The sequence below is a fragment of the Molothrus ater genome, chromosome 10 (genome assembly GCF_012460135.2).
Source record: "Molothrus ater isolate BHLD 08-10-18 breed brown headed cowbird chromosome 10, BPBGC_Mater_1.1, whole genome shotgun sequence".
Taxonomy (NCBI): Eukaryota; Metazoa; Chordata; class Aves; order Passeriformes; family Icteridae; genus Molothrus; species Molothrus ater.
The window spans coordinates 5,352,492-5,371,974 of record NC_050487.2 but is presented as its reverse complement, the minus strand read 5'-3'; the positions used below and the strand labels follow the sequence as shown (position 1 = coordinate 5,371,974).

The window sequence follows — 19,483 nt, the reverse complement described above, 5'->3', positions numbered from 1 at the left end:
GTGGATGTGGCTCAGGGGTTTGTGTCCTTCACATAACAGCACTGAGACACAATGAGCTGTCACCAAGACACTGGGTCATCCTCAGGGTGACCTTCTGGATCTCTAAGTCCAAAAGTAATTAGGGTATCACAATTATGGCTTTTTAGCCTGCTGGGCTGAGAGGAAAGCTTGGAAAAGGGAACTTTGGCCTCAGTAAAGATACAGAGATTTCCCAAGGAGATAATTTTGCTTTCAGGGCTTAGATGGATCAGCTCAGCCAAAAAGAGGATACTTGGGTCTGTGTCCAAGACAAGGAATCATAGAATCATGGAATGTTTGGGTTGGAAGGGACCTTAAGGTTCATTTGCTCCCACCCCTGCCATGGGCAGGGAAACCTCCCACTATCCCAGGCTGCTCCAAGCCCTGTCCAGCCTGGCCTTGGACACTTCCAGGGATCCAGGGGCAGCCACAGCTTCTCTGGGCACCCTGTGCCAGGGCCTCCCCACCCTCACAGGGAAGAATTTCTTCTGTGTATCCAACATAAATCTCCCCTCTTTCAGTTTGAAGCCTTGTACTGTCACTCCATGTCACTGTCCGTGGCAGATATTCTCTCTCCATCTTTCTTGTTGGCTCCTTCAGGCACTGGAAGGCCACAGTGAGGTCACCCCTGGTCTCTTCTCCAGGCTGAGCAATCCCAGCTGTGCCAGCCTTTCCTCCCAGCAGAGCTGCTCCATCCCTCTGCTCACCCTGGTGCCTCCCCTGGACTCTCTCCAGCAGCTCCATGTCCAAACCCTGAGTTCTCCCAGCAGCAGGAGCTGCAGTTCCGTGGCTGTGGGTGAGGATTCTCCCGGTGCTGTCATTCCCAACAATGATGTTCACCACCCTCCGTGGTGCTGAGAACAAGATAAGGTCCCTTAGGGCCACAAACACAGGAGCAGCTGTAACACCAAGTGTAGCTATGCCACAACCAGGCTCATAAATAAATGATTCTCTGCTCCGGAATGGGATTTTATTCCAGCGGAGTTCACTGCATTAAAATATTTCATCCTGCGAGTTTTCGGCCGAGGCAAGGAAATGAAAACTGATGCTGGGAGATTAGGAGCCCAGCGAGGGCAGGAATTCCTGGATACAGCTCTCTCTCAGCTCCCCATAAGGCTTCTGGCCCTAATCTTGTCATCTACACGCCTGCACACATCAAAGTGTGACCGAGAGATAGCTGGCTCGGGGACTTTGTCACATCATTTGTGTAGCAGAAAAATGAAATGTAACTTTCAAAGCTGTTTCCTTGGGAATTTTTTTTAGTTCTAACTCAGCCATAAACCTGCATTTCGAATTTTTCTGGGTGCTTTCCTGCTTTTCACATTCCACTGTGTGCCTTTCCCTCAGCACCACTTATGTGTTTCCTATCTAAATTAAACATTCCTGGGCTTTTCAGCCCTTTTCCAGTGGAGCCTGAGAACATACCCACAATTTTTCTGCCCTCCTAAGAACAATGAAGTGTTCAGAAGTGTTTAATCTCTACCCTGAAACTTGCTGCACTCTACTCCTCAGCAAGCTCAGGGTCCCACCAAGGATCTCTGACTCCATCTCATCACTGATTCGGGGTCCCCCAATAATTATTAATCTGATTGTCTGAAATTTTCTGTCATTGTGTGACTTTTATAAGGAAATAAAAGCTTTTCTTTTTTCCCTCTACCACCCATCTGTGTCCATATTCCTACCAAGAACATGTAGAACACAAGCTGAGGAGCTTTGGCTGAGCAAAAAGGTTGGAGCTGATGATTTTGACAAGAAGAGAACAACTGGAAACTGTGATTCTGGTCTTTAAGATTTTATCTTTTTTAATATTCACGTAAAAAAAAAAAAGAAAACAACAACCAACAAAACAATTAAGCAAAAAAAAAAATCCAGCAGGCAAAAAAAAAAATAGGCAGGAAATCTAAGTTTATACTGAGAGATACAAACCATGGAAAAGAGTATCAATGTTTTTAAAACAGAACAGGATCTACCTCTGCAAAAGAAATTCTTCTCTTTTAAAAACAAGTCCTTAAAACAAGTTCTTTGCTGGAACAAAAGGGAGGGTCAGTACTGACATCCCACAGGGTTTTATCCCAGGTGGCCAAAATCCAGCCTGAGCTGCAGGTGGGTGGAAGCTCTTACGACCCCTCTGAATGGTGGTTGTTCCCTCCAACCACCTGCCAGGTGTTCATTCCTCCTCCTGGTGACTTTCCCCAGGATCTCCTGGACCTGTGCTGGGGATGTGCCTCCATGTGGTGGTGCAGAGGTGATGGTTATGGAAAGCTGGGAACTGAGGTTTATGGAGCACTGTTGGACATGGGGAGGAGGGGGATGCAGTTCTGCATCCTGCCCCCTCTAATCCTCAGAGCCACCAGAAATGCCAGCTCAGCTGGTGGTAACGTGACCTTTCAAAGGTCCAACTCTGCAGAAATGTTCAGCTGTAGATTCTGATCCCTCCAAGATACCAAACACTCAGGGAACACCAGCATTTCACCAAAATAATTTTGCCTGAACTGAATTCCTTCAGAGAACTTGTAATCCTGAGGAGTGGTGCTCAAGCCCACTGCAGATGCCATTAAATGGTTATTTTGGAGGCTCTGGAACCCTTTTTTCTCTCTAACTTGTCCCTTTTCTATATCCATAGGCATTGTCTAGGCTTTTTAGGATGTGCTCTGGCACTAGGTGGGAGGACCTCCTAAGAGCTCACAGCTCTCTCTTCCCACAAAAGTTCTGACATGTCTCCCTCTTCCCCCTTCAAATAAACTCCCTCTCTGATGGATTGGCTGGAGGAGGCAATGTTCCAATGTGGAGCTAATCTTCCCATCACTGGGGGGAGAATTACCACAGGGAAGTCCTGATGTCGGTGTGGAGTTACACATCTAATGCTCCCTGGGAGTCCTGCTCCAAAGGTAACTCTAATTAATTCTAAATGAGAAATTCTCCTGGCTCCATTAACGATGACATCTGTGGGAACACCGGTGGCACAGAGGTTGGGAGCTATTAGTGCAGGAATAACAATGGATTATGCACATTCCCTGGCGAGATCCAAAGAAATAAATACACTTTGCTATCACAGGCTCCAGCAAACATCTAAGTAACAGAAATCAGATTAAATATCAGAGCAGATCAGCATTAGAGTACAGCCAGCAAAGCAAAGGTGGGAATAGGTAGAGAAGGCACCAGGGAGGGAAATGCCCTGACCACAGGCTCTGTTTGCTTTGGGTACAGCCTAGGGGACACAACAGAATTTACTTCAAATACACAGCGATTATCAAAGGGGAATTGTCACTATTTGAGCAATTAAGAAAGGGCACAAGGCACTGCTCCTGGATATCAGTTTATACAGAAAATAGGAGCAAAATGTTCTACTCTGAGAGCACCACAAGGCATTACTCTGGTCAGAGACCTCCTGGTGCTGTTAATACTAATGGGCAGTCGAGTAAAACTGATGTTCACAACAAAGATACAACCTCAGAGTAGAGAAAACCTACTAGAAAAAACACAATCCTATTTACAGACTGCTTGGTTTGCTGCACTTTTTGCTTGGGAAGTTAAAAATCTCTGATAGCACAACTCAAGGCCAGAAGGTCTGCTAGACGTAGTCGTATTTCGAAGGGTAGGGGCGCCTCCCATCCTCACTTCGAGGAGCTTCTTCATATCCCACACCCTTCCTGGTCCTTGGGTCAGCTTCATAGCCCGAGCCACCCTTGTAGGGCCCCGTCCTGTAGGAGATGTTCCGGCCTGAGGCATTGTAGGACACGGCTTTGTAGCTGGAAGAGACACAAGAGGGACATCAGCCTCTGATGGAGGGGCTGTGACTGCCCAGCACTGCACCCTGTGCTCATGGTGGGTTTTAGGGAACTTTGTGCTGTGTCAGCACTTGGGGGCACTCAGAGAGCTCAGCCCATCATCTGTGGAAAGCTGCAAGTCCCTTTCAGGTTCTTTCATAAACTTATACTTTCTTTCCCTTAAATAAACCATTTGTGGAGTGATGAACGCACCTGCAATAAGCAGATATGTTGAGGTACAAATTCCTGGTGATGTTACATCATCCCTGGAAGTGTTCCAGGCCAGGTTGGACAAGGCCTGGATCTACCTGGTCTATGGAAGGTGTCCTTGTATATGGCAGGGGTGGAATGGAAAGGGCTTTAGGTCCCTCCCAACCCAAACTGCTCTGGAATTCTACAATTCCATATAAATCATGGCTCAGCTGATGCAACCTACCCCTGCTAATGATTTGCTGTGCAACCTTCAATTCATGGGTCTGAATCTACCAGCACAGTGCAAATGTCACATTTTGAGGTTGGTTCTCATGTCCTCTCTGTTCCTGTGTGAGTCACAGGGTCAGGGAGAGCAAATGCTCACTTTGAACCCACAGAGGGCAACTCACTAATCATGGACTTCAGGTAGTGGTGGCCTTGGCAGTGCTGAATTAATGTCTGGACTCTGATCTTAAAGGTCTTGTCCAGCCTCTGTGTATCCATCACCATGAGAGCTATCATGACAGGGGTGTCACACACCCACACATCCTGGGCCAGCTGTGGGACACCTGTGCACCCAGATTTCCTGCAACACCTTCCCATGTCCACCCAGCCCAGCTTACCGGGATTCTTCTGGGATGAGGCCTTTGCAAGCAAGGCACATCATGATGCCTCCCACGAGGGCCAGGCCCCCTGCCACCCATCCAACAAAGAGGGCCGAGCCAAAGGTGTACCTGCAAAACAGGCATGGCTGGTTAGGGCGTGACAGGTTCTGTGTGCTGCTGCCCAGACACACTGAACACTGGCACAGAACACTCCCTCTGGCCCTACAGGTGTACCCAGAAGTGCTCAGAAACTCACAGAAGTCCCACCTGCAGTCTGAACCACAGTAGCCTCCCTATCTCATTCTTGAGCTGCAAAAACAGAGACAATCCCAGATCATTTGCTGATCTCCAGCCCAGACTCTATCTCCTAGGAATAATCTTCCAAGCCCTGCAACCATCCCAACATACTCCCAGAGTTTGCCAATCCTTCAGCACCAGCCCTGAGGGAGATTTCCACCATGTAGCATGCAGAGCCAGCTGAGCACCCACCTGTTCTGGACATTCTGCATTCCCTGGTACATGTTGGTGGTGGACATCCAGAAGTTTGTGACCAGCATGTTGGCAAACACAGACACTCCAGTGATGGCACACAGGCCTGAGAGGGGACAGAAGGACAGACTGAGAGCCACACAGTGCAAGAAGTCACCTGGAGCCTCAGGGAAGCATCTGACACCTCTGGAAAGGTGGGTGAGACACTGCTCTGTGGCCTTCAGCACAAAGGGGGACCCACAATGTGTCACACTTTCCTTCCAGGTTTTCCTAGCATTTACAATCCAACATCAGGAATACAATAGTGCACAACACACTCCCAAGTCAGACCAGCAGGATTCTTTCTCCTGGTGTGTTTTGTCACAGAAATGAGTTTAACAGGTCATTGTACAAAATACCCAGTAGTTCATTTTAAACATTTGTTTTACAGTGAAAAACATGGACCAAAAATTCCCTGACAGAATTTTTTTAATGGGAAAACACACTCTGTCATGTGAAAGAGGAGATGTCTTTAGCTCACAGCCTGTTTATCACCAGATGTGGAAGACCAGCCCCAGGAGATGGGAACTTCTCCCATTCATCCAAAGAGGGGATGTCTGGGATGGCCATCCCTGACAATCCTGGCAGCAATGTCAACCTTTGGTTTTCCTCAGCAGAGGAATTCACAGAACACTTCAACATGGAATCACAGACTGATTTGGGTTGGAAGGGACCTTAAAGACCAAGGATAGATAGGAGCTGGGGCGTCCAGAAGAGCTGAAGTCCAGACCTTTTGGCAGAAAACCCTCACATGACAGTTTTGCTTTGTTCTTCCTTCCAGAGTGTCCAAGGCCAGGTTGGATGGGGCTTGGAGCCCTGGTCCAGTGGAAGGTGCCCCTGCCCATGGCAGTGGTGGAACTGGATGATTTTTAAGGTCCTTCCAACCCAACCCATTCCATTATTCTAAAATGATAGATGTAAAATACAAAATTAAAGCTGTGTGGCAGAAGGTGGTTTCCTCTTTCTAGCTTATACTTTTTGAAGTTGTGTTGAATGTCTCATATCCCTGCAAAAGTTAAGCATTGGGATTTGAAGGATTTTAAATAGGGACATTCTCCTTCTCTTTGTTAGGATATAGATTTCATTTGACTCTTATCTCAAAAATAATGTAGGAATACTTGTAAGTGATGTTTTAAGCATTTGCAGTTTTGAGGAAGCTGGGCATTCCTGCAGCCTTGTAGGCTGGTATTTAAAACCTACAGACCAGGCTACAACAACCCTGGGAATTTTCCTAAAATTCTTATGGATAAAGCCTGAAACTGAAATATTCTACATAAATAAAGGCTAAAAAATATATGGCAACAACATTTATAAAACAAATCAAGATATATACTTCCTTTTCCCTCTGTGGGGTGTTCTTTCAGCCTTCTATGTTTTGTCCATGCAAACTTCTGGTTTCCAGAAATTTTTTTGTTCCCTAATCAAAGGTAAAAACCACTTGACCCCAGGAAATCATGCTGGAGGACAAAGCCAATAGCTTCATAAATGCACCAAGACTTGCCCAGTTCTCAGTTCCAGGGAAATGCAAACCTTCCACATGGAAGACACACAGTTCCCACTTACCAGCAACAATGAACATGATGCCAGAGGTCAGGGTCATGTTGGCTTTGGCAGTGTCCTCCATGCTCCCAATGCGGATGCATTTCAGAGCAAAAATGCACACAAAGAGGCCGAGGAGTCCCAGGACGATGCCCACGATCATGAGGGCCCTCACAGCCTGGAACATCGCTGCAAAACAAACAGCAAGAGCCTCAATGAGTGCCTGAAATGGGATTTGTCAGAGTCTGGGGGGTTTTCAAAGATTGCCTCTGTCTGAAAATAGAAATATTAAAGAAGAAAATCTTGGAAAATGGGCACTGGATCTACTCTGTATTACCTGGGGCACCTCTGGAAGTACGGCTGTTCGACTTAACTTCCCAAAGAGTTTGGTGGTTTAGGCAGCATTTTTTTTGGAAATGTTCAATAGCAGCAGTCATGAAATTCATGGAGAAGGGTTAGTGAGGAGCTGGGATAAGCATAGATTGTTCCATAACCACAGAGGTTGAGAAAGGGCTCTTCTTTCCTCCCCAGTCAGCAATGGAAGCAGGCAGCCCCACCCACCTATCCAGGATATTTCCAGCTACTGCATGACTCAAAATGCAGTTCTGTATATTCCTGCTTCCTAGTAAAGCACATAGAAAAGAGGAAAATCAGACATTACATGGAGAGGAGGAGAGAGCTTCAAAGCTCTGACAACCATTTCCCTCACCATGTCCTTCCCAGGGTTGTTTGGAACATCAGTCCTGGATAAATCTGTCCATGTTCATGAATAAAACATCCAAACACCCCCATCCTGAATTGGCAGCAGTGTGCCATGAGCTAGGAATGCTGATGGGTCATGTCCATAGGAGCTGAGGCCTGAAGGAGGCAAAAACCCTTCAGACTCCTCTTGGGTGGAGTAGAAAAGTAAAAGGAGAAGTAAAGGGAGACTGGCACCTTTAAAACTGGAGAAGTGGTGGGGGAAAGAGTACTTGAATACCAAGGTGATTCTCTAATAAGGTGGCACATATCCCATCTTTTTCCAGACACTTCCCCTCCCCACTTGTGCACGAGTCCCTGGCAGAGACAGGGAGGTGGCAGAGCCCTGGAGGGGATGCTGGGGAGTATTTCAAGGGCTGCTGGGATTTGGTTGGGACACTTTGCAGCCTCTCCTTACCCTGCCACACACTCCCACAGCCCTGGGTCTGGCTTTGGTGCTCCCTAGGCATGATTGCCCCTCTTCAGGGAAGAGAAAGGGGGCTCATGATGGAGTGAAACAGGTGGAAAACAGATTCCACAGCCCCAGGGACATCTCTGCCCTGTCTGTCACCCCTTTGCTGGATGACCACGGTGCCCAAGGGTGCAGGGGAGCACAGAGCCCTTCCCTGGTTGGAAAAAGGGTTTATAAACCCTTCCCAGGAGGGTTTTGGGTGCCTGGGTGGCTCTCCTTGCCTGTGGGGTGTCAGGAAGCAGAGCAGAACTGCCCTGGCACCTGCAGCGCACACGGAAGCAGGCGGGCTGCCATTCCACAGGCCGGGAATACACCACCTTCTCCCATCCAGCAGTCCCACTGCCTCAGCTCTTATGACTCAATTTGCCCTTATCAGCTGATAACGAGTGCTAACGAGCCGGGGGTTTTCAATCTCCCATTCATCAGCCCCCAGGTAGGAGCTCATTAGTTATGATCCATCAGGGGATGGCGGATACGCCTTATCAGCCCTCAGAGGTTGTTCCGCAGCACCTGATGGGAAGCAGAAAGAGGAGGAAATTTCAATCTTCGTTTGTCTTTGCAACCACCAAAGTTTCTTTGCAAATGCTTTTGTTTCAGGGCAGGCAGGAGAGGCTGATAATCCAAGACTATGGATCATGATGGAAGCTCCGTGTCCCCAAGACAGTGCTTCATTCCTGGGTGTTCCCTGCAGGTTCCTGGGTGTCATCACTGGGCTGTTTTCAACCCATCAAGCAGTGACCCCAAAAAGATCCCACAGAGAGTTTGTTGGTTCTGAGGAGAGGTGTTCCCAGCACCTTGGGTGCCCATGGAAGGACACAACAGGCAGGGCCAAGCCAAGCAGCCGAGGATGCTCCACTTTTGCTGGAGCACTGTTGTGAATCTCCATTGAAAGGAGCTCTTGGAAAGGGGAGGGAGAGGAGCACAGCAGGACATGACAGAAAAAATTCCAGATAACCATCAGCAGCCATTCCTGCCTCCATGAGACTGACCATCTCCACTAAGAGATGGAAAGGAGAAAGAAGTTGTTTCTGCTGTGGCATGAAGAACTCTCCACTTGGCTCATGGGACTTGAAGTGGGAGCTGTTTGGAAAGGCAGCCCTGCAGTTTCAAGGGAATTTTGGCATCCATTGAAAGTCCTTTGAAAAGAGCTGCTTTTCCAAAGGTGAATGACCTCTGCTTGGAGGAAGGAGTGGAAGGGCTTAGACAAACAAAGTGGGAGACTAAGGAAAAGTGGTATCAGGAGCAGTAGGAAGCAAACAGCCCTGGAGTTACAAAACCTGCCTTTTGCACACACCTTTTGCATGAGGGAGGATAACCTGGCTTCCACACAAGGGCTGGTGTTCCATAACAAGGGAATAGCAAAAGCACCAACAGAAACAGCTTCTCCACCAAAATAAATGGCAGTGATGTGAAACCACAGCCTGCATCCCTGTTTTCCAGAGGTAAGGGAAACTGGATAGTCATCTTCCTCCCCCGTGTGAGTGGCAAGAGGTGAGTGAGATAAAACAACTTTAAGTCATTTAAATGACCATCACATGCATTTCTGTCACTAGTACATAATAAAAAGGTGGAATCTGACTTTATGACCAGTAATAATTGGTGGGATATAGAAATTTTAGGGAAATTAAGTATATCCAGCAGGTGTTTAAGTTAAGAAAATTCCAGCAGGGACATTTTTTCTATACGTTTGAAGGAATAAATCAATTAAATGGATTCATAAAGAGAACTCTGACAGCATATCTCTAACAACAGAAATTGTCTGTGAATGCTTTGCACATTTCTTCATTGCCATATTACCTAAAAATAACTGAAAAAGTTAAATCTTGATTGGGATAAATTGACATCAAAATGAGGGTTCCCATTTCCTTATGGCTCATTTAAAACACAATCACTTGCCCAAAGCATTATGAAGAGATATAGTGGTCAACATTTTGTAGAGATAGTTGGATTAATCTAATTTTCAGTCTTAAAAAAAATATCCCCATGGGAAAGGTGACTCTGAATGTCAGGTAGGCTCTTCTAAATGGGAAAGAATTCACCTGGCAATCCTGAAACTGGATACACAGAGACACATTTATTCCATGGCACCCCTCAGAGAGTCACAGGTCCTCAGCAAAGCTTGAGGGCATCCCTGAGGATGGCATCCCTGAGGATACAGGGCTGGAACCCACATCACACTTGGATCAACAGTTGCAAAAGGCCTTGCACAGCACTGCTTGCTTGGACCTTTTTGTGATCATGCACCAGGAGTGAGAAACTCCCAGGGCCAAATTTACTGCTGGGCTGGGAGCACTGGGATATCCTCACATTCAGTGGGGTGGGAAAATCAGCTCTTTTGGGAACATGAGCAAGCAAACAGGACAGCAATATGCCTCTGCACTCTGCTTCTGTAGGCACTGACACTGCTCAGATGATGGGCAGTGGCTGAACACATCTTTCCCCTTTGTGCCCTTCCTGCCCGCACCTCTCACAGGCAGATTTCTCCCATTCCAGTTCTATCTTTGGAAAAACAGTACATTTCAATTATTTCCATTATCCCATAACACTACACAATTGCATGCAGCCCTTTTCCTTGTGTTTCCATTCCCAGCAACAATACCTAGAGGGTTAAACATCCTCACTCTCCTCACCTCAGTGGAGCTGCTCTGATTTATACCAGCAGTGGTGCTGAACCCGTGATGCTCACCAGACATCCCACACACATGCTCCAGGTTGTAACCCCCACCACAAAAATCATTTTGGCAACAAATATTCTCCTATTTTTATGCTCCTAACATAACACTGGAAATGTTATTCCTCACAAAGTGCTTTAAGATACCTGCTCCTATTTTCAGACGCAGAGCTCCAGGAGAGCCCCTGGGTGACACCTGGAGTGTTTTTGCCCCTACCTGGCAGCCCAAGGATAGTGAAATACGGCCGACACTCGGTGAAGCCGGAGCTCTGCCGCACGCAGCTCCTCCACAGCCCCTGGTACTGGAACACAGCCGTGACCGGGTTGTCATACAGGTCCTGCGTGCTCCACGTGTCCATGGCCGTGGCCATGATGCTGCCCCCAACACCCAGCGATGACACCAGGAACCCCATCACCTGGCAGATGGTGGTGGACATGGTGAGTCCCTGGAGAGCAGAGGTGGCGCGGCCCCGAGGGAGCTGCAGTCCTTCTGGGGCACCAGAGTCCTCCTGCCTGAGCCACCAGCAGTGCAGCTGCTCTTATCAGATGCTTTCCATTGAGCGCTGTTTGCTCAAAGTGTTTTTGCAAGATAGTCCAGTTTCACTCTCGCTGCTGGTGAGGTTTGTGCCGGCAGGGCTTGGAGATAGGAGCTTTTGTCCTTTAGAAGTGCTTGTCCTTCCACGTTTAAGCAGCCACACTCTGCTGAGTGTTGGGTAACCCACCTGGGGCTTGGCCGGCCCATTGAAACCCTTTGCTGCCCATTGGGCCTGTCCTGCCTGCTTGGCACAGGGCAAGGACCATGTTCCCAGGGGAATTCAATGCCTGGACCAGGCCACCACCTCCCCATTCCTCTGCTGATGCCACCAGAGAATCTGTCCCCCATGGAGGTGTCCTCACAAGAGGCATGATGAGAGACAGGGCTCTGTCAGAGATGTGGGGCCACCAGCCCAGCCCAGGGATGTGGCAGCTCCTTGCAGTGCTCTTGGGCATCACTGAGCTTCCACTGGATGCTGACCATGGCACCAAGCCAAGAGCCCCAAACTGATCCAGCAAAGCTCCTCCAGCCCTGTTCTCCACCCACCCACATCCCCACTGCCATCACGAGGATACACTGAAACCCCTGTAGCATGGAGGAGAGCACAGGGAGCACTGGGAAATGGCCTTTCTGAGGGGGTGCTTGTCTGTGTTCACTGGAGGGATGGTCCTGGGAAAGGGATGGGGCATGTAAAAAGTGGGAAAATCATTATCACAGTGGAGAGGTGGGCTGGGCTTGTGGGAACAACATAAATTCACTGTGCCACTCTGCTAATGGAGTCAGTGAGGTACAAGGACCTTCCAGGCTTTACACTCATCCATTCTCATCCAGTATCCCCTGCAACTGATTTACTTCAGTCCTGACCTAGAAGCAAATTCCTACTTTAAACTGTCCATACCACAGGCACCATCCACAATAGCACCTCGATGTGAAGCCATGTGAATGCCACCAGGAAGAGAGGAAAGGCTTTTTTGTGTCCATGAGGAGCTACAATAGGGTTATTACACCCTGGATATTGCACCTGCCTTCTGGAGAACAACCATCCAGGACATCCCTTGGCTTGTGTGGCTCTGCTGGGGCAGCCAGAGCACAATTCCATGTCTAGGGGCAATTGAAGCCCTCTTGGGTCAGGCACAAGATGTCTTTGCTTCTGTCAGTTTTATTCAAATGTCATCATTTTCACTCACTTTGGCAAGTTTATATCACAGGAAGGGTCAGTTCTGACCTACCTAAAGTTGCCAGCAAAAATAATAAAGTGAACAAAAACCATGGAAGGGAGCCCCCAAGAACCAGAGGTGGTAAAGAGCTGCTCATCCTCTGTGAAGGATAAGGAATGATGAGGGAATTCCTCATTTTGGATAATGATTTGTGATAGATCAGTGCTGGAGAATACTTAGAAGCTGAGACAACAACTAGGGATGAGAAGGACCTGGAAGACAGAAGGACAAATAGTGCTAAAATGTGGTCAGTTCTCCATCCCATCCCTTGTGATCCCACAGCCAGAACTGTGTCCCAGTCTAGAAAATCCAGTTTCATTGAAGCCCTGATGTTTCTCTGCAGCTCTCCGGGATGACTCCTGTCCTTCCCATGCCCCAGGATTCGCCTTCTTGTTTCTGGCCATCTAGTGGTGAGAGCCCACATCCCTTTTTCTGGGCTGAACCTCATCAGAACACATCAGAGGGAGTAATATTCCTTTGAGTCATAAACCCTATTCCCAAGTGCGTGCAAGAGTGCACAGAGAAATGAAGCCATAGATTGATCATAGCTAAAAATAACCCCTGGGGAGGAAAAGGGAAGGAAAGGGGGAGAATTAAATGGGTGAAGATTTTTTTTCCAGCTTTTTTTTTCCCCCAAACACCTCTGCCACCTTTTAAATGGTTGTTTTTTTCTGCTCCATTGGACATCTGGGTGGTTGCAGGAATATCAGTGGTGGTGGCCCTTCCGCCCCTATATCCACATTTGCTTTGGTGGGAGGGGACACATCACTCCTTCCTCCACCCTGGCTCCTGGCTCTGGCCACGTGCAGCAGGAGCTGCTCTTCAAACCAACAGGGAACTTTTCTGCTCCTTCTCTTCTCCTTCTCCTTCTCCTTCTCCTTCTCCTTCTCCTTCTCCTTCTCCTTCTCCTTCTCCTTCTCCTTCTCCTTCTCCTTCTCCTTCTCCTTCTCCTTCTCCTTCTCCTTCTCGTGTTTCACATCCCAAGCTCTGCTGATCCCCCCAAGACACCTATTGGAAAGAGGGCCATCCCCCCCTGGATGTGCCCATGTCCAGTCCATCACCTCAGTAACCTTCCCTTGGGAATGGAATTTTCCCCTGTGGATGGAGATGCTGTTTCTCTTCATGGCTCTTACTCGGGGACATCGAAACCCCAGAGCAATGGTGGAGCAGTCAAAAAACATCATCAAAATCCCCAGGTGTGCAGGAAAGTCCAGGAGAACCACCCTGGCTTTGGTTTGCAGGGCCAGATGGAACCATATCTCAAAAGAAGAGAAACCAACACAAGGTTGGACATTCCCCACTCATGCTGTCCCCAAAAACGGAGCCAAGGAAGGAATTTTGCTGCTGATGGTCATGCTGCAGTCCTCAGTTAAGAGTTAAACACCCAGCCATGCTCAGCACTACACATGTTGTCATCTTGGAAGAATTATTGTGGTTTGGGGGGCTTCTGCTTGCTCATCCCTAGAAGTATTGGCTGAAGTATCCTCCAGCCATCCCATTGCCACTTCTGCTCTGACTAGAACATACTTGAAAGAGTGGGAATTCAAAACTCCCACACCTTCCTCAGTGGATGCTTGAAGCAAAGTTCTGGAGACAAAATCTGAACTTGTTTGCTTCCCAACCCCTCCCCAGCATATTTCCTTTGCATTTCTCAAATATTAAGATTTTAAACTTATTTTTAATGGTCGTTTCTGAGTTGCCCATGATAGGGAAAAGAATATATTCATCCCATTTTCCCAGATAACAGAAGATCCTTTGGGAGTTTCATCTGAACTGTTGGCTCAGAGCACAACCCAAGAAGGGGTTGAGTGAGACGAAAGCTGTGGAGCAAATCTGAGCATCTACACCACAATCTGATGCTCATCTCCAGCCACCCCGTGGAGATGACCACAGCCAGGATTGGTTGAAGTATGGCAATCTCTCTCCAAACAATCTGTGGATTGTCTCCAGCAGCTGAATGCTTGGCCAGAGGGTTTCCCAATCCATGTGGAAATGCTGAGCTGTGTCCGAGGAAAGGGAATGGCCAGGCTGCAGCTCACCAAGGATCAGAGAGCAGGGCTCCCACTGAGCACTGGGACAGCTCCAGTGGTTTACCCAAATGAGGAAAAGAAGGGGGCTTTGTGGCCACTCCCCTGTGCCCCTTTATTCAAGCTCATAGTTGCTTTATCTCTCCAGGCGTTGACTCTGTGTTATCTCAAAACCGGTCCCTGGGCCCAGGCAGCTCCTGAATGTTATCACTGCCTCTCCCACAAAAAACACCTCCAGCTCATGTTTGCTCTCAAATTTGCAAACACAGCTCACACCCTGCCAGCTGCCCACACCAGCCCAGCCTGCTCAGGCCCAGACTAAGCAAACCCACCTTTCTCTTCCTGCCCCTCCACTGTCGGGACCACCTCAGGGTTTGTGAATGTGGTCCACAATAAGAAGGACTGAATGGCCTTTCTGGAATTCAGTGAGGGAAGTGGGTCATGGAAGGACCCCATCCCAGCTCAGATCCACACCACTGGGGGTGGTCAAGAGGGTGTTCTGAGGTCCCTCAGTAGGGACCTCAGAGCGTCCCTGGGTGCATGAGGCTGAACTTGCCTACACATCTATGAGCTGTAGCCCAGCCCCAAATCTCCACAGCCTTGCTCCTTCCTCTTCTGGCCCTCATCCCAAATCCCTTAGGATTTTTTTACCTTGTCTCTCATCCTTTCATGGTGTAAGGCACAAAACAATAAATATGACACACATACCCAGCTTCCTGTCACCTCCTCCCACCTGAGTGTTCCTGGAGTTCCTGAGGTCTCCCACTGGTGCTTTCCCCATCCCCACACCTCTCTCAGCTCCAGCTGTGTGTACAAACCCATCAGAGCCTCAGACATGTCCTGGTAGGATATATCAAGTCTCCAGCCTACCTGGACTACCTAAATCCTTCTGCACCCAACATGTGACCTCAAAAGACTTTAAGCAGGTTACAGCAGTTGCCTGCAGTTATTTCAAAATTCAGAGCTGACCTGGCTGGGTGAAAGGCTTTCAAGCAGCAAACAGACCTTGAAAGAGACTTTGCCCTGGCCATCACTAGTGGAGGATCATGACATGGCAATTAGCACTTCCCATCCTTACAAACTTTGGGCATGGAATAGTTCCAGGGAGCAGAGATGCTGTTGCCTTGGCCAGCTGCTGCCCGGTCTCCAAAATCAGGTTATTTGCTATGGTTATGGCACAAAATGGTTGTGGGTTGTATGAAATGAAAGAAAACTTTGTCAGAGCATTGATGTACAAGGGAAATTCCATAGAAGACAATGTTGATGCTTCCTAGACATGAATTCTCCTGGGAAAACATCTAGGCACTGCTGCTACCCTGCACCAGCCAAATTGAAATTTATGGAAAATCTGGACAGTCATGGTTGCATTCCCATGGGCTCTTTTCCCTCTGAGTACTCTAAGAACCTGGGCATTTTTATCAGTTGGAGAAGTTGAACAAGTTAGACTTGTTCAATTTCTGTTCTGCTCTCAGACTGTCAAAGTTTGCCATTGGAAAAGCAAGAATATTTTATTTCAAGCCAACAGCCCTTTGGTCCACAGCAGAGAGATATCTCAGCCCTTCTGAAGGGGTAAAAAGAGCTTTGGACCAGAGGGAGAAATGTCCTTGGAAAAATTGCTGGAGAAGGCTCCCTGAAGAGGTGTGGAAAAAAGACACTGACACAGAAACCAGGGAAATCACTGCCCTTGCAATTGTAGTTTAGCAAAGTTGGGAGAAACTGCAAAATTCTGCTCTGAGCAGAAATCACCTCATGATCTCCACACAAGGTGACACCACCAGCCTTGCCCTGCTCAGATTTTGCTATTTGTCCCTTATTTGTGTGCTCAGTTTCCATCTGTGTCCTCCAGACCATCTCACACCAAAGCAAGAAGCAAAAAATAACAGAAGAAAACAAAATCAGAACGAATACGTCCAGTCCTCCAGTGCCACATTTCACCAGAGAGCAACTGTTTATAGCTGAGCAGCAAGAGCCATAAACTGCCTGGGTAATTTCTCATTTCTATCTATTATCTTGATTTTTCCTCAATCTATTTGAAATTAAAATTCCCAACTAAACTGAAGATAGATGATGGGCAAGACAAGCTTAATCTTTGCTGTGGGAGCGAGGGATTGAGGTGAAAAAAATCTTGGAACCCAAAACTTCCTCGATGTGCTCAGGTCACCTCGCTGCTTTGCCAGAGTCCTATTATTTTTATTCACTCTGGCACTATTGTTCCCAATATAAATTGCCATTGTCAGGATAATAAATAGGGGTTGATAATGGAAATGCTGACAAACCATTAACTCTGGGGTAGTTTGTGAGGGGGGTTTCATGGGGATCAAGGTGCCGCACACTTAAAATAAACCTGGGGATGATGCACTTAAATAGTATCTGAGTAAATTAATAATAGGATTTTTAGCATCATTTCCCCCTCCTCTGATTGGGGTGTCACCTTTGCTGGTGGTGGGTGGGAAGAAATGCCCATAGGAGCAGCTGGATTCAGGAGACAGAGCCAATCCATAAAGCACAGCAGCGGGATGTGAGGCTTTGCTTCAGCTTCTCCAGAGACTGGAAGTGTCAGACAATCCATAACAGGACAAAAAATGGGAGCAGGGAGGGGGGTGACTACAGAAGAACAAGCCCAGTTCATTAAAAAGAAAGGGAAAAATTCCACCTCGTTTTGTAGGGCAGTGCTGATAGCATTGGTCACGAAAAGGATCATTTGGGACAAAGCACATAAATATTCATATTCCCTCACATGGAGCCCACACAATCTCCCTGACACCACTGAGGGTGAGGACAGCAACTTTGGGGGGCTCAGGCATCCACCACCTTTATTTTTTTCTGGCTGTCCTTTATTTCTTGGGCTTTTTTATATCCCTTTTTGTAGGTGACAGCAGTAAACCTGGCAAACACAAGTGGAAATTCCACTTTAAGATGAGGGCTTCCTCAGAAAACCCCAATTTTTAGGGTAGGATGCTCATTTCTGTCCGTGGCTGGGAGGGATCCACAGAGCTTGTGAGATGGAGCTGAGGAATCACAGAAACACAGAACCCCAGGATGGTTTGGGTTGGAAGAGACTTTAGGGACCACCTTGTTCCACCCCCTTTCTGTGAGCAGGGCCATGGGCACACCAATCTCCAGCAGCCCCTCTAAGTGCAGGAAAATCTTGCTAATGCAGGGAATCCATTCCCCCAACATTCCCATTTTAGAACATCAATACCCACCCAACAGACACCAGTCTGGAGGTTTTGGAATTGCAAAGAAACCATCCCTGGTTTTTTTCTACTTTTTGCTGTAGGGCTGAGGTCAGTGACAAAGGTGTGAAAGAAGAGACACCCCCCCCCCCCCCCAGATCTCAAGTATTTTGATTTCTTCAAAGATTAGAGTAGTCCCCAGAGCTGAACACTTGAAAAGGTTAATTGCTTCTTTCATGGAGTTACAGTTTTTGTCATTTTAAGCTTTTTGAGCAGAAGAACTGCAAGAACTGGAAGAACTGCAGTGTCTTGTGGGAGCATCTGTGTGGGGAGGGTTTGGTTTTCACACCTCAATTTACTCCTCACATGGTAAATTTAATCTCTTTCTAAAATCATTAAGGTTGGAAAAGATCTCTAAGATCATGTCCAACCATTAACCCAGTGAGTTTTACCAGCCTGTCCTGCCCTTTTCTCCCTGAGTTTTCCCTTGGTGAAGCTGCTCAGCTTTGCTGACTGGGTTAGCAGTGTGGGAACACCGGCCCTGCACAAACACCCTTCTCTGGATGCCATCCTTCAGCTGGACACCCAGTCAGGATCAGGCTCATGTCCTAGGAAAACACATCTCTGTATCTGAGAGTCCAAGCAGGGACATTCCAAGCCACAGCTCCAGCAGGAGGACAATGCTCAGGGTGTGGGGAAGCTGCAGCACAGCCAATGCCAGACAGCAGCTGGGAATGAGGATCCAGAGAGGAGCAACACAAAAACACAGCTCAGGGATGAAACACGTCCCCAGCTGGTGTCTGAGGCCACAGCCACACTGGGTTATATTGGTTTGATTTGTGCCTTCTCTTGAGAGAAGCAATTTTTGTGCACAATGCCCCTTTCTGTGTGTTTTGGAAATGCCATTTTGCAGAAGTTCTGCAGTGATTTCCTGATATAATTGGCTTCTTCCCTCCATTCTGGCTGTATCAAAGCACAGAGGCCAGATGGGTATATGAGTCTAAGTGCCTTTTTTCTCACTGTATTAAGGCAAGAAGAAACCCCAGATAATCCTGTTGTAACCTAATTGTTTGCACCCCGAGATACTCTGGGCACAACCGGGACAGGAATTATTCCTGTGGCAGAAAAAACTGGAACCAAAGGAGAATTAGGGAGAAATCCAGCCTGGTGGTGTTAGCCCAAATAGAAATACAGTGAGCTGAACTGTGACATATCCTCTTAGGAAAGGATCTTCTCCAGTGACAAGACTATTAGCGGCTTCTGGTGGGAAGCCACACACAGCCACACAGCTGGGGTAGGAATCTGAGCCAGAGCCACCCATGGCACAGGGGACACACCTTCCCATGGAGCAGCCTGGACAACACCTCAGGTTGCATGTAACAAGTTTTGCTGAACCTTAGCTTGGCCATGGGTTTGCCTTGAGGTACCTCCAAGGACCTGTTTTCCAAGCAGGGTGAGCACCCGAGGTTCTTTTAGGCTGAAATTTGACTGAAGATCCCCCCCTGCTCACGCAGAGATTGTGTCCCACCCCTTCCCACTCTTCCCTGGCACCATCAGGCCCTACCTGGCAGCCCCAGGATGGTGAAGTAGCCGCGGCACTCGGTGAAGCCGGAGCTCTCCCGGACGCAGGTGCGCCACAGGCCCTGGTAGTTGAAGACGGCCGTCACTGGGTTGTTGTACAGGTCCTGGGTGCTCCACTGGTCCATGCAGGTGGAGGCAATAATGCCCCCGATGCCCAGGGCGGACACCACGAAGCCCATGGACTGGCAGATTGTCACCGACATGGCTCCAGCGCGTGGGAGCCGCGTCCTGGGCGCAAACGAGCCTCTACAAGCCGGGTCTGGGGCAGGCAGCCAGGGCACCAGGGACTTTTAGCTGGAGGCAGTGCCTACGTCACGCCAGCAGGCAGGAGAGCTCTGGGTGCACCACGCAAACCTCCCCTTGCCTTTATCTGTTTCGGTGAGATAATTTCCTCGCTCGGTACCAAGAGCCATTTGT

The 19,483-nt window shown here is 48.2% G+C and overlaps 1 protein-coding gene across 2 annotated transcripts; it reads right to left on the bottom strand.

Moving 5' to 3' along the window:
• Nucleotides 1–3,589: 3,589 nt before the first annotated feature.
• On the bottom strand, nt 3,590–19,269 carry CLDN18 (claudin 18). Of its 2 annotated transcripts, none has more exons than XM_036389092.1 (5): nt 19,050–19,269; nt 6,674–6,838; nt 5,072–5,177; nt 4,601–4,711; nt 3,590–3,767 (listed from the first exon to the last, which is right to left on the bottom strand). In XM_036389092.1, the coding sequence occupies exons 1-5, from the start codon at nt 19,267–19,269 to the stop codon at nt 3,590–3,592; spliced, it is 780 nt and encodes a 259-aa protein (XP_036244985.1). The 2 variants fall into 2 exon arrangements, with proteins under 2 accessions (XP_036244985.1, XP_036244983.1); XM_036389090.1 differs by lacking the exon at nt 19,050–19,269 and adding an exon at nt 10,748–10,967.
• Nucleotides 19,270–19,483: the final 214 nt, after the last annotated feature.